Here is a 14612-nt window from a genome sequence, read left to right as displayed (position 1 = left end):
AAACCTCGAAATACATTTAGAAGTCTGTACTCCAGTATACCGAGTCAACTCAAACACTGGAATTTACCAGCACTAATCTGTGCCTTTCATTCTTCAACAGTGGTTCATATTTGAATAATCTACATGTACTTTACATGAATGTCTCCATTTTCTACTTGAACTACAAAACTATTCTGAGGGAAATATTTTCTCTTTATTTAACATTTGACAGTTCTAGTTAGTTACAGATTATGATTTTACTTATAAAACATTACCAGTTTACATGATGCACTATTCTTGAATAAACAATACAACAGGATTAGAAGTCGTAAAATAAACTCACCCAATTCAGAATAATCCAGTAATGTAATATTATAACAATTTTAGAGGGGGAATTCAGCATATGGTTCAATTACTCCTGTAATTTATCAATGTAAATCTTTGAATGCAGGATGTTCACTTGTAATTTTACAGTATCTGTGAAATTGCTTGCTTACTTTTACTTTATCTGAAAACTTCTCCTCTGGGACCAGCTGCTGCTGCACCTTTTTTTCTCTCTCCCTCTTTTCTTGGATGCAAATGATTCTTTACTTGTATTATCATATTTATTTTTTCTATGAAAAAGCATTCTGACAAAGCAGTTCAAACCCTGGACAGTACTGCTGATGTGTCAGTTATAATGTCTCAAAGGTTGAGATATTTTGTTAGTTTCAACAAGGAAGCTTTAATCTGTAATACTAAATGTATCTTCATGACTGTTCTCTGATCTGTGGCCTGAATACTCTATGAGGCCAAAACAGCATCTGTGATCACATAAGATGCAATAGCAAGAAATGAGCTGATTATTTAGGTTTCTGCATGTTTGAACTGGGTCAGTTTCCAGCATGTAGGTTATAATTCTAAAATCTGATACCCAAAGGGTTGTGATTGATTGATTTGAGTTTACAGATGTATTTAAACAACTGTTGTTGTTGTTTTGTTCATGGACACTGCTCCATTTTTCCCCGTATTTTGATAGACTCACCTCGTCTGTCATATTTGTGGGATACAGGGATAAAAAATTATCATTCCATTGTTTAGTTTTCTATTTCTAAAGCTGCTCATTTTTGTGGTTGGTCTCTAACTGTAACACCAGCCCTCCAAGGAGGGGGATTTCTTCTGTCTGTCTAAAATGAAAACAGCAGGAGAGAGAAAAAACATACAATCACTAATATAATGAAACAGTGGAGAACATAATCATTATTTTGTGATAACTTGTCATAATAACTATTTTATCCTAAATATGCAATAGGTTGTAATTCCTATGTTAAACTGACAATAACTAGAGTAATGCACACTTTTCTCATGTATTGTTCATATGTACAGAAAGAGAAGAAAGGATTTTCACAAATTTTTCAATTCAGTAAAAGTCTTTGTAGAGCAGATATCATCTCAGTCACTCCACATCCTCTCTACAGTATGTTGGCATCACAGGAGTCAGGCTGCAGTATCTGAAGAGTCACAATGAGTTTAATAGCTTTTCTGAACCAGGGGTAGAACAAGGCATATATCACAGGGTTCAGGCAGGAGTTCAAATAATACAGAATACCCAAAAAGAATGCAGATGGATTAGTGAATGAAGTGTCGCCCCCTGCAAGAGAAACACAATAATATGGACAGAAACATATTAGAAACACAACTACAAGAATACCAAGAGTCCTGGCTGCTTTCAACTCAGATTTGTTTGATGTTAGAGTCAGTGAAACCTGGAGTGTCACAGCTGCAATGTGAGAGCGCATTGCACGAGCCTGAGACACAGCTACTACAAACACTCTCATATACAAGATTATGATGAGAGTAACTGGAACAATAAAGGTCAGAACAAGATCAACAAGTCCTGAAATATAGTCAATGACAAACACACACTCTCCCTGACAGGAATTATACTTACCTGGTTGAGTCAGTTCATCCTTTGTAAAGAAAATGCTGAAGAGAGCAGAAAAGAGCCAACACAGACAAACACAGAGTTTAACTCTTCTCACAGTGATTCTGGTGGTGTAATGCAGAGGGTCACAAATAGCCACATAGCGGTCAACTGATATGAGCACCATGTCTCCTACTGAGGAAGAGGTAATGGTAAAGGCCACATAATTAAACAGAGAACACATGAGATCACCAAGAAACCAGCAGGATGTTTGTGGGAGAACTGCTCCTGGTATCAGCACGAGGCCCACGAGAATATCTGATACAGCCAGAGAGAGGAGGAGGAGGTTGGTGGGTGTGTGGAGCTGCCTGGAGGAAAAGAGAAATGCATCATTAAACTGAGTCCTTATATCTAAATGATAAAACAACTCAAACAAGTATTCCAAAAAAACTATCAGCATTTTCTGATCTGCCTAAAGTTAAAACATGGTTAAGTGTAGACAATCAAAACTACTTGGTTATGGTTGACATACATTGATTATTGGGGGGAGACAGGACATGAACCACTGTCTCCAGTGTCAAAGTCAGACATTTGAGATTTATTTTGCAAAAACATTGTCAGCAAGACAGAATAGTTCTAGTGTTCCAAGGTGCAACATTACTTAGTAGTAGCTCAAACACAATTCCTCTTTTAAATCTGTTAATATCAATATGTTTTAAAAATGTAGGATCTGCAGATAATTGTTTCTCTGCCTGAAGTGGGAGACCGAGATGATGACGAGCAGGTTGAGAGCCACAGTGAGCAGAGAGAAGGAGGACAGCAGAATGATCCGAAACACAACTTCAGATCCAGAAGATGTTGACCTTCTGCAGGAGGTGTTGAGGAGTTGTGGAAAGCAGAGCTCCGCTCCTTCCTGGACCTCCATCATCAGAGATCATGAGAGAGCTGCAGCTCTGGCAGCTTTTTGACTAGAACTCTGAGTCATACAACCACTTTCTCTTCACATTCTCTTTTCCCAACCGTCTTAGTCCCTGTTGGACTGCGATATCGCTCCTCCCTCAATCTACACAACACACCTTCATCATCTTCATTTGTCCCACCTCTGCCCTTTTTTCACTTAACCCATGTTTTATTTATTTATTTTCTTATTCATCTATGCAAAGTACATCTCATGCAGCAGTGAGGGAATGACTCTCTTTAAATCCACAGATGGCATAGTTGCACACCTGACACTAAAGGCCAATTCATGCTTCCTGCATGAATTCTGCATGAATTGGTGGCGACGAGGGTCCACGCTGGTCTGTGAGATGTAAATTTTGTTGTCCGCCCATATCCTCAAGGGTCTGCATGGACCCCTCTGCAGACACCCCTGTTTTGATCTTGATGTCCCTCCTCTCTCACTCTGCACATCACACCTTCATCATCCTCATCACTTTGCCTGCAATCCTCCCTCTCTCAGTGCCTCTCTCTCACCAAAAGGACTGGACAACATAAGTGTAACCAAGAGAACAAAAACACAAAGAGTCCAAAAACCATGAGTCCATGACAATGTGGTAATACTCAAGCACGTGCACAGATAAAATGCAGGTGGTGCTCAAGCACCTGCCCTTTTGGCCTCTGACTAATTAAGTGCCTTTGTTGCAAGACAGTTTTTTTCTATTTCTCTTTCTAATTTTATATTTTAATTTTTTAGTTTGACCCATAGTATCAATTCTCAATCGAAAGCGCATTGTAATGCTGGACAACTGCATCTGAGTTCTAAATCTGCAAGAAAGCACGAGCCCCTGCCCCTCCGTCTTCGACTTCCCCTGTCACAGCCTCCACAGTTGACGCATGAGAGCACCCTTTGGAGCAGCATGATCCATGTCTCCCTGATCTGCCGTCACTGGTGACAGCCAGGTAACAACAGTGTTTGCCCTAAGCCCTGGTGTTTGTCACTGTTGTGAAATTAAACCACTATTAAAACATCTCAATACAGCCAACTTAATTAAGGCAACAACCCACCATTAAGCTTAACAACAAGTGAGTTAGCCTGGCGTAAAATAGCATTGTCAGGTAGGCTAGTTAGTTCCTTTGGCAGGCAACTGAAATAAATAAATATGCATTACATGGTTAATAGTCTATGCAATCATATTTCGATATCCTGTCATCTCATTTCTCATCATCATCTCATCATTTTTTTTTCTATCAGGGACTCAGGAGCACAGGGGCTGTATTGTTTTTCTCATTTGTCATTCATCTTTAACTATAACCGCTTCATCACTCAACATTTAATCATAAGATTTTATCCTTGTTTTTGTTTTATTCTAATTTTACCAGTCTGATGGGTGGACTGGATGCGCTACATATGAGTATTTTCCTCACTGTCGATTTTAATATCTTTAACATTTCTCAACACAAAACTCAATAACTCAACAATACTGTAATGTTGGTGTATTGTTAACGTTAACTTGATTAAATCTATTTCAGGTCAGCAAGGAAAACAGCATGGGGACAACTCTTTCAGAGAGTAACGTGTGTACTTTTCCGTCCATTCAAAACAGTAGAACCCCTCAGACTTGATACATCACTTCACTGTGCAGCGTATCACTCCGCCCAATCTGAACTATCCTAAACACCCAGCCAATACCAAAATAAGATAATCTTCAAACAGTTCTTCACAAAAATAAATTTCATGTTACATTCTTCTCTCTCTTCAGATGAAATGTCCTCATTTCGAAATTTATGAAAAATAAATCTCATCTCTAACGCGAAAGAGAAAATAACTGCACTGTCACAGCTAGGTACATGGGAAACAGAAAAACAGTATACTAGGCATATGAGCAGGGGGTAAAAACAAATATGCTTATATGGCCTAAAATTACTGAAATCATGGTCTTATGACATTACAGAAACACAGCAACATCCTTTATAATCACTACTATAAACCCATGAAAGATGATATCAACCACATTTAACATATGAAGTTTTTGTGTTTGTGATGCAAACAATGTCCATCTGAAAAATGAATTGCAAAAGATAAACAGTGTCCCAATAAATGTGCATATCAGTTCATATCAGGAGAACAGTCCATATCTGTAATTTCACTAACCATGACCATGCCAACAACAATAATATGGATTTCGATAGTTTAATTGAGATAATGAAAGAGAGCTGAGATGTTGAGTGATGGATGGGGTTGGAGAACCTGATGAAGGGATTAGGAATAGAGGGATCAAGTAATGGGGGGGGGGTGATCTGAGATTACTTGTCTGGAAGCGGTTGAAGTGGCTCAGATATGTAATAAGTTGCCAGAGTATGGTTCTGGAGAAATCGCTGAATTGTAACCAGGAACGTGTAACGACTCTGCCTGATTTGGTGGTAAAGAGTGGGTCTTGTGGAGAATCATGGCTAGTCTCTGGTTTATGTAGGTTTGAATGGGCTCTGAAGGCTCAGATACGGGTTTAAGCAAAGAGAAATGTGTGGCAGAGAGAGGCAGGTGGCTGTGTGCGCTCGGCATGGTGTGGCTGGAGAATGGGCTTGCAGCTGAAAAACAACAGATGACCGGGTGGACGGATTGACACTGGAGACCTGGGCACAGTAGAAGTCGTATTAGTGGAAGAACCAAAAAGAAAGCATATGAAAATAACTCCAGTATAGATAATACTGAGCGGCCAAGAGTGTAGCTACCACTAAGGTGACTGAACAATCTGGCGATGAGTGGAAGGAGAGCTGGAGTATTTGAGCTGTGGCTTGAGGAGCTGATCGTAGACAGGAGTGGAATTGAACCCAGGTGCCAGGTCAGGGAAGCTGCACTCACACACACACAAACAGACAGGGGAGGAGGACACACAGGGGAAGACAGGGAAAAAACAGAAACAAGGAGAAAAGCTAGAGACCCAGCCAGAGCCCAGAGCTAAAACACCCGTTGAACTGTGTAGAGTTCTGCATTGCTGGTCTGGCCTCGGAATCAACACAATAGACACCCACAACTTTGCTGATGACAACTTTCCCATCCTTTCTCCATAATGCTCCCTTGGTTGCAAGTACTTTTGCTTGATCTACAAAAGACTTGAGAAAAACATGCATCTGAGGCTTTACTGATCCAAACTACAACCCAGCCGACATCACATGTTTGAACCGAGTGTTTGGTGGCAGCTCATTGAGGTGAAGGTGAATGGGCCAGATGGAATATTTGGATGACTTGTAAAGAGGTGAACCATCTGGATTGAACGTGTATGACAGATTGTTAGGATCTAATAAAATTTCACCTGGTGCTGACAGCACTTTGTACAGGTCACTGTCTGATATAATGTTTTCTGCTTTGCTTGGTCTGTCCACCCTGTAGCTCAATTTGCTCTGTAACTCTGGAGTTTGAAGAATGTACTGAATCTGGGGAGCTATTGGGGCACTGATAAAGAAGCTCCCATTGTCCAGGGTGTTTGGGAAAACTGGTGAATTACATCCTGAACATTGTGTGACACTGTTCTCTAACACATCATTTTGACTTCCCAAATTGGCTTTACAGGCCTTACAGTAAAAATGAAAGTTGATTTATCCATGTTATTTTGAAACACTTAATAAAGGCATACTTTGACCCTGGTACAACATCTTGTTCAAATAAGTGATAAGTTTAAGGGCAGATCCAGTTATTTGATGCCTTGCTGCATAGGTCATGATCATCAGTACTGCCTCAGCCCTTGATGTTGTACCTGTGGCCACCAGAGGCGTGTCCATCCCTGTATACTCCATTCCCAAATGGATCATTTGAACAGTCCGAGTTGCTATCTTTTGGTGACTCTGAATCTTCTTCTGATGACATGTTCTCTTGCAATGTGTCCACATCATCGTCTGATGGAGTCAAAGCCCAGGAAGAACAGTGACATGTTAAACTCTATTTTGACAACTTTCAGAACATCTTTATACAACAAGGTTCATTTGTGTTTCTTCCTGAAACGTGGATCCACCATGTTGATCTACTCACTTTGCAACTATTTTTGAAGGTGTTGGTTTAAAGGATAAAGCTGGCGATTTTCTATATTGTCAACAAATCTTATGTGCAGAGCCGAACCATCAATGAATCGATCCAACTTACAAGTATTGTGTGTGTGTGTATCCAAAGCCTGATATATGTTATACCTCTGTGCTGTAGACCTCCGTTGCTTCCGCAAGACAGTCAACTAATATAGTGTGGAACTGTATCAAAAGCTGCACTTAGATCTAAAAGAATTAAAATTGCACTCTCCCCCGTCAGCTGCTAAAAGGAGGTCATTAATTACCTTGAGGAGGGCAGTTCCTGTGCTATGTACAGCTCTAAAACCTGACTGAAATTTCTCAAAGACGTCGTTTTGACACATAAAAGCTAAAAGTTGGATTGAAACCACTTTTTCTAAAACTTTGCTTTAAAAGGGAAGTTTAGAAATTGGTCTGAAATTATTAAAAACGGAGGGATCAAGGTTAGGTTTCTTTAAAAGAGCACCACAGCATGTTTAAAAATAGAAGGAAAAAGTCCATTCTCTAGGGAACTGTTGATAATCAATAAAATACTGCGGCCAACTATGTCAATTACTTCTTTGAGAAATTTGTGTGCATCATCATCATCTATGACCAGCTCAACCACCAAGCAGTCCCAACTAAAGTGTATTCAAGATCATACCAGCTTGACCACCTAATGGTGACCAGCTGGACCAACCTTGTCCAGCTTTGACCAGCTTAACCAGCAATCCTGGCCAGCTAAAGTGTCCAAAACCCCTCTAAACCAACAAACCTGGTCAACCAGCTTGACCAGCCTTGTTGGTCTCAGTTGTTTGTTTCAGCAGGGTTCTGAATTTATTTTCTGTTTCACCATAAAGGAGAATGTAAACATGAGCGGTCTTGACATCTAACACCACCAGCTTCATTTTAGTTTCTCTCTTGTGTAGTAATTAGGCAGGTTTGAGACATTTTAGTGCGACATAGTTTTACTGTAGCTAGTATTCACAGAAGATAAACAATTTTTAATATAAGATGTGAATGCATTCAAATTCATATGGAATTATACACATTCTTTTTTCTTGAAACACAGCACACAGTTGATTGAATTTACTAATTATCTGGATTAAGTCGCATACATATAAAAGAGTAAGAGAAATATGATTACAAATGATAATGAAATTTTTGTACAGTAGTAATAAGAGATATTTTCCCTGCTGTTGTTTTCAAATCCTGATTAAAATAGTTTTTACTATATTCCTCTCAGTTTACAAGCATTAAGTGTCATTTACACTGTGGTGGTAACAATCAACACCTGTAGATAGTAAACTCAGTACTTGTTAGCCTGATAGCATAGTTAGATTTAGTGCCTGTTAATAATTGTTTTGCATTTGGATTGAAACATGATACAAATATGAGTCTGTATTTTTCTTTAATGCAAAAATCATACACATGTAGCATCAACACAATTATCCCTGTAAGTAAATAAAAAACAAAATATCTGCTGTATTTAGCATACAGCCTAATATTTTGGGAGGATAATGAAGCATAAGTGTATTTACTACCACTTAATACAAACACATCTGGTTAGACTATCCTGCATTGTAGAGGCCTGAGAAGTGCAACACCCATTACTGGAAACCTCGAAATACATTTAGAAGTCTGTACTCCAGTATACCGAGTCAACTCAAACACTGGAATTTACCAGCACTAATCTGTGCCTTTCATTCTTCAACAGTGTTTCATTTTTGAATAATCTACATGTACTTTACATGAATGTTTCCATTTTCTACTTGAACTACAAAACTATTCTGAGGGAAATATTTTCTCTTTATTTAACATTTGACAGTTCTAGTTAGTTACAGATTATGATTTTACTTATAAAACATTACCAGTTTACATGATGCACTATTCTTGAATAAACAATACAACAGGATTAGAAGTCGTAAAATAAACTCATCCAATTCAGAATAATCCAGTAATGTAATATTAAAACATTTTTAGAGGGGAAATTCAGCATATGGTTCAATTACTCCTGTAATTTATCAAAGTAAATCTTTGAATGCAGGATGTTCACTTGTAATTTTACAGTATCTGTGAAATTGCTTGCTTACTTTTACTTTATCTGAAAACTTCTCCTCTGGGACCAGCTGCTGCTGCACCTTTTTTTCTCTCTCCCTCTTTTCTTGGATGCAAATGATTCTTTACTTGTATTATCATATTTATTTTTTCTATGAAAAAGCATTCTGACAAAGCAGTTCAAACCCTGGACAGTACTGCTGATGTGTCAGTTATAATGTCTCAAAGGTTGAGATATTTTGTTAGTTTCAACAAGGAAGCTTTAATCTGTAATACTAAATGTATCTTCATGACTGTTCTCTGATCTGTGGCCTGAATACTCTATGAGGCCAAAACAGCATCTGTGATCACATAAGATGCAATAGCAAGAATTGAGCTGATTATTTAGGTTTCTGCATGTTTGAACTGGGTCAGTTTCCAGCATGTAGGTTATAATTCTAAAATCTGATACCCAAAGGGTTGTGATTGATTGATTTGAGTTTACAGATGTATTTAAACAGCTGTCGTTGTTGTTTTGTTCATGGACACTGCTCAATTTTTTCCCCGTATTTTGATAGACTCACCTCGTCTGTCATATTTGTGGGATACAGGGATAAAAAATTATAATTCCATTGTTTAGTTTTCTATTTCTAAAGCTGCTCATTTTTGTGGTTGGTCTCTAACTGTAACACCAGCCCTCCAAGGAGGGGGATTTCTTCTGTCTGTCTAAAATGAAAACAGCAGGAGAGAGAAAAAACATACAATCACTAATATAATGAAACAGTGGAGAACATAATCATTATTTTGTGATAACTTGTCATAATAATTATTTTATCCTAAATATGCAATAGGTTGTAATTCCTATGTTAAAGTGACAATAACTAGAGTAATGCACACTTTTCTCATGTATTGTTCATATGTACAGAAGGAGAAGGTTTTTTCACAAATTTTTCAATTCAGTAAAAGTCTTTGTAGAGCAGATCTCATCTCAGTCACTCCACATCCTCTCTACAGTATGTTGGCATCACAGGAGTCAGGCTGCAGTATCTGAAGAGTCACAATGAGTTTAATAGCTTTTCTGAACCAGGGGTAGAACAAGGCATATATCACAGGGTTCAAGCAGGAGTTAAAATAATACAGAACACCCAAAAAGAATTCAGATGGATTAGTGAATGAAGTGTCGCCCCCTGCAAGAGAAATACAATAATATGGACAGAAACATATTAGAAACACAACTACAAGAATACCAAGAGTCTTGGCTGCTTTCAACTCAGATTTGTTTGATGTTAGAGTCAGTGAAACCTGGAGTGTCACAGCTGCAACGTGAGAGCGCATAGCACGAGCCTGAGACACAGCCACTACAAACACTCTCATATACAATATTATGATGAGAGTAACTGGAACAACAAAGGTCAGAACAAGATCAACAAGTCCTGAAACATATTCAATGACAAACACACACTCTCCGTGACAGGAATTATACTTACCTGGTTGAGTCAGTTCATCCTTTGTAAAGACAATGCTGAAGAGGGCAGAAAAGAGCCAACACAGACAAACATAGAGTTTAACTCTTCTAACAGTGATTCTGGTGGTGTAATGCAGAGGGTCACAAATAGCCACATAGCGGTCAACTGATATCAGCACCATGTCTCCTACTGAGGAAGAGGTAATGATGAAGGCCACATAATTAAACAGAGAACACATGAGATCACCAAGAAACCAGCAGGATGTTCGCCGGAAAACTATTCCGGGCATCACCACAAGGCCCACGAGAATGTCTGATACAGCCAGAGAGAGGAGCAGGAGGTTGGTGGGTGTGTGGAGCTGCCTGGAGGAAAAGAGAAATGCATCATTAAACTGAGTCCTTATATCTAAATGATAAAACAACTCAAACAAGTATTCCAAAAAAACTATCAGCATTTTCTGATCTGCCTCATCTAAAGTTAACACATGGTTAAGTGTAGACAATCAAAACTACTTGGTTAAGGTTGACATACATTGATTATTGGGGGGAGACAGGACATGAACCACTGTCTCCAGTGTCAAAGTCAGACATTTGAAATTTATTTTACAAAAACATTTTCAGCAAGACAGAACTTTAGTCTAATGTTCTAAGGTGCAACATTACTTAGTAGTAGCTCAAACACAATTCCTCTTTTAAATCTGTTAATATCAATATGTTTTAAAAATGTAGGATCTGCAGATAATTGTATCTCTGCCTGAAGTGGGAGACCGAGATGATGACGAGCAGGTTGAGAGCCACAATGAGCAGAGAGAAGGAGGACAGCAGAATGATCCGAAACACAACTTCAGATCCAGAAGATGTTGACCTTCTGCAGGAGGTGTTGAGGAGTTGTGGAAAGCAGAGCTCCGCTCCTTCCTGGACCTCCATCATCAGAGATCATGAGAGAGCTGCAGCTCTGGCAGCTATCTGACTAGAACTCTGAGTCATACAACCACTTTCTCTTCACATTCTCTTTTCCCAACCGTCTTAGTCCCTGTTGGACTGCGATATCGCTCCTCCCTCAATCTACACAACACACCTTCATCATCTTCATTTTTCCCACCTCTGCCCTTATGTCACTTAACCCATGTTTTATTTATTTATTTTCTTATTCATCTATGCAAAGTACATCTCATGCAGCAGTGAGGGAATGACTCTCTTTAAATCCACAGATGGCATAGTTGCACACCTGACACTAAAGGCCAATTCATGCTTCCTGCATGAATTCTGCATGAATTGGTGGCGACGAGGGTCCACGCTGGTCTGTGAGATGTAAATTTTGTTGTCCGCCCATATCCTCAAGGGTCTGCATGGACCCCTCTGCAGACACCCCTGTTTTGATCTTGATGTCCCTCCTCTCTCACTCTGCACATCACACCTTCATCATCCTCATCACTTTGCCTGCAATCCTCCCTCTCTCAGTGCCTCTCTCTCACCAAAAGGACTGGACAACATAAGTGTAACCAAGAGAACAAAAACACAAAGAGTCCAAAAACCATGAGTCCATGACAATGTGGTAATACTCAAGCACGTGCACAGATAAAATGCAGGTGGTGCTCAAGCACCTGCCCTTTTGGCCTCTGACTAATTAAGTGCCTTTGTTGCAAGACAGTTTTTTTCTATTTCTCTTTCTAATTTTATATTTTAATTTTTTAGTTTGACCCATAGTATCAATTCTCAATCGAAAGCGCATTGTAATGCTGGACAACTGCATCTGAGTTCTAAATCTGCAAGAAAGCACGAGCCCCTGCCCCTCCGTCTTCGACTTCCCCTGTCACAGCCTCCACAGTTGACGCATGAGAGCACCCTTTGGAGCAGCATGATCCATGTCTCCCTGATCTGCCGTCACTGGTGACAGCCAGGTAACAACAGTGTTTGCCCTAAGCCCTGGTGTTTGTCACTGTTGTGAAATTAAACCACTATTAAAACATCTCAATAAAAACCTAATGACAGAAAAGTGAATCAGTATGAGCAATAAAAATTAAACAAGCACTTAAGAAATAAGCAGGAGAATTGGGACGAGGGGTTAATTCAGAAAATATGTGTGGAATGCAACCTGGCCCTTAGCCAGGGCTGAAGAAGTCAGGGCTCCGTTATAGCGCGCAGTGTGGTGATGTCATAGGTGTGCAGCGTGTGTCAAGATGGCGTTGTAGCCGGCAGCGTGGTGACATCATTGGTGTGCGGCGTGCGTTGGGGTGGCATTAGACAGTGAACCTGGAAAAGCGGGATAATTTGAGCTGCTGGTTGGAGAGGTGACGAAAGTAGAGTCTCTGTAAAGATAGAAAAGTTTGGTATCATTATTGTTTCGCTGGAACGAGATGTCCATCTCTCTGAGAGCACTCTGCAAGTGTGCTGGTTGAAGATGTTAATCACAGCAAAACAAGCCGCCTCAGAGTCGGCCGTTGCGTGGGTGTGTATGGAGCGTTTGGATCCCAGCAGATCAGTAGTACAGCGTCTGAGGGAGTAGCTTTCCTTCGAGGAGCAGCGATGAAAATGGCCTCGGTGTGGATGTGATGGTGAAGGAGGTATTTTGTTGGTACTGCTGGATCAAGAGTCATGGACGGTATTTGCTGAGGAACGTCGATCACGGAGCATGGGTGGGAGGTAAGCGTGATGCAAGTCTGTCACAGGTCACTTGCAAACTGAGACAAAAGGGGAGCAGAACGGATAAGGCGTACCTAAATACTCTATTGTGCAGAAATGGGATGTGTGCGAGGTGTGGTCTTTGCTCCCAAACTTTGTCTATAACAATCTGCTAACAACCCATCCCAAACAAGTTGTGGATGAGCCACTTGTCCCAACAAGCACTGCAAGAGCAGTATCAGACTGTTGGTTTTGTTGTGGCAGGACTTGAGATACCCATCCTGAAGGTCTCCTTAACAGGGGAACAGAGGGGCAAGCAGGGGCAGAAGCCTGTCCAGTTTCAGGTTGTCTCAGATACAAGGGGAGTGAACCAGATAATGCTGTATATCTGGGGAGAGTGTCCATATGCTGTGGAACCACAGGTTGGTTCACTTGCGCTGAGGATGTATTCCAGGTGGATCAATATGGTTTTAAGCGATCACAATGAACAACTTTTGGTCCGGCTTGAGGATGTCTCACATCCAATAGCTTGTATAGGAGTATCTTGTTATCTGAGGAGACAACTTTGTAAGGTCCAGTCCAGTTAGGGTCAAGTTTCTTTCTCTGTGTAGTGGGATCGTCCATCCAAACAAGATCTGGTTTGAATCTCATGTTTGTTGAAGTAGTACTCACGCTTTAGTCTCTGTTCCTCATGATGAGAGTGAACAGCTTGGAAAACCAGGTCAAGCCATTTCACCAGTTCTGTGCCATAGTTCTGTGGTGTTAGTGATACTACTGGTGTGAACAGAGTCACAGTAGCAGGCAAACAAGGCTCTCTGCCATGAGCAGGAAAATAAGGTAAGTATCCAGTGCTAGAGTCTGAGGTGGAGTTAAATGAGAGAACCACTGCTAGCAGATAGTGATCCCATTCACCACCATTTTGATGAATGAGTTTAGCCAACTGTTCTTTTAGATTCCTGTTAAATCAATCATCCCATTACCACTGGGATGGTATGGTGAGGTCCTTTTTGATGTTCAGTCTCTGACATATTGTCTGGATGATTTTTGATTCATACTGTCATTCCTCATCTGAAAACAGTTCCTCTGGAGCTCCATGTTCAGGAATGTAACGCTCACACAGCAGTTGTGCTACAATAGTCGCTGATCTGATCTAGCATAGGTAATGCACTGACATACTATGTAAAGTGGCCTTGCACTACAAACACATACGTATGTCTTGTTTTCTCTGTGAAGTGAGAGGCAGCTCAATAATATCTGTGTACAAAAACTGGAATGGTCTTTCTGCCTGTATGGATTGTAAGGGAGCTCTGTGTTGTAGTACAGGTTTTCTGTAAGACTAATCACAAAAATTGTCAATGTCAGACCTCATGCTAGGCCAGTAGCACATAGCTAGAGCCTTCTTGAATGTGTGATCAGCACTGTAATGACCAGAACAGGGGTTACCGTGTAAAATGTTCATTGTCGTTGTGATGAGTGTTTTGGGAATCAGCACTTGAAACACCACTGGCTTCCCTGGTACAGTGTGGGATTTTCAGCAGAGCAAGTCATTACACAGTACAAGTTTTGGGAACTGCCACCACAGTTGTCTTTGCATTTTCCCTTTAGCTTGTCTGAGGTAAGGTTGTTTGTTTTGCT

At 40.2% G+C, this 14612-nt stretch overlaps 2 protein-coding genes across 2 annotated transcripts; both read right to left on the bottom strand.

Moving 5' to 3' along the window:
• Positions 1-1430: 1430 nt before the first annotated feature.
• On the bottom strand, positions 1431-3400 carry LOC137192165 (trace amine-associated receptor 13c-like). Its single transcript, XM_067602676.1, has 2 exons — positions 2635-3400; positions 1431-2250 (listed from the first exon to the last, which is right to left on the bottom strand). Exons 1-2 carry the CDS (start codon positions 2808-2810, stop codon positions 1431-1433), a joined length of 996 nt encoding a protein of 331 aa, XP_067458777.1. The 5' UTR covers positions 2811-3400.
• A 6498-nt stretch (positions 3401-9898) lies between these two features.
• LOC137192164 (trace amine-associated receptor 13c-like) lies at positions 9899-11401 on the bottom strand. The gene is made up of 2 exons (XM_067602675.1): positions 11110-11401; positions 9899-10718 (listed from the first exon to the last, which is right to left on the bottom strand). Exons 1-2 carry the CDS (start codon positions 11283-11285, stop codon positions 9899-9901), a joined length of 996 nt encoding a protein of 331 aa, XP_067458776.1. The 5' UTR covers positions 11286-11401.
• Positions 11402-14612: the final 3211 nt, after the last annotated feature.

The sequence above is a fragment of the Thunnus thynnus genome, chromosome 11 (assembly GCF_963924715.1).
Source record: "Thunnus thynnus chromosome 11, fThuThy2.1, whole genome shotgun sequence".
Classification (NCBI taxonomy): domain Eukaryota; kingdom Metazoa; phylum Chordata; class Actinopteri; order Scombriformes; family Scombridae; genus Thunnus; species Thunnus thynnus.
Note: the sequence above shows the minus strand (reverse complement) of the source record. Positions and strands in the feature narration are given on the sequence as shown.

Excerpts from the sequence above, each read along its gene's own strand:
- LOC137192165 (XM_067602676.1), bottom strand. The coding sequence starts at position 2,810 with ATGATGGAGGTCCAGGAAGGAGCGGAGCTCTGCTTTCCACAACTCCTC. Across the intron at positions 2,251-2,634 it reads ATCTCGGTCTCCCACTTCAG|GCAGCTCCACACACCCACCA; the intron begins GCAGAGAAACAA and ends CTTTTCCTCCAG.
- LOC137192164 (XM_067602675.1), bottom strand. The coding sequence starts at position 11,285 with ATGATGGAGGTCCAGGAAGGAGCGGAGCTCTGCTTTCCACAACTCCTC. Across the intron at positions 10,719-11,109 it reads ATCTCGGTCTCCCACTTCAG|GCAGCTCCACACACCCACCA; the intron begins GCAGAGATACAA and ends CTTTTCCTCCAG.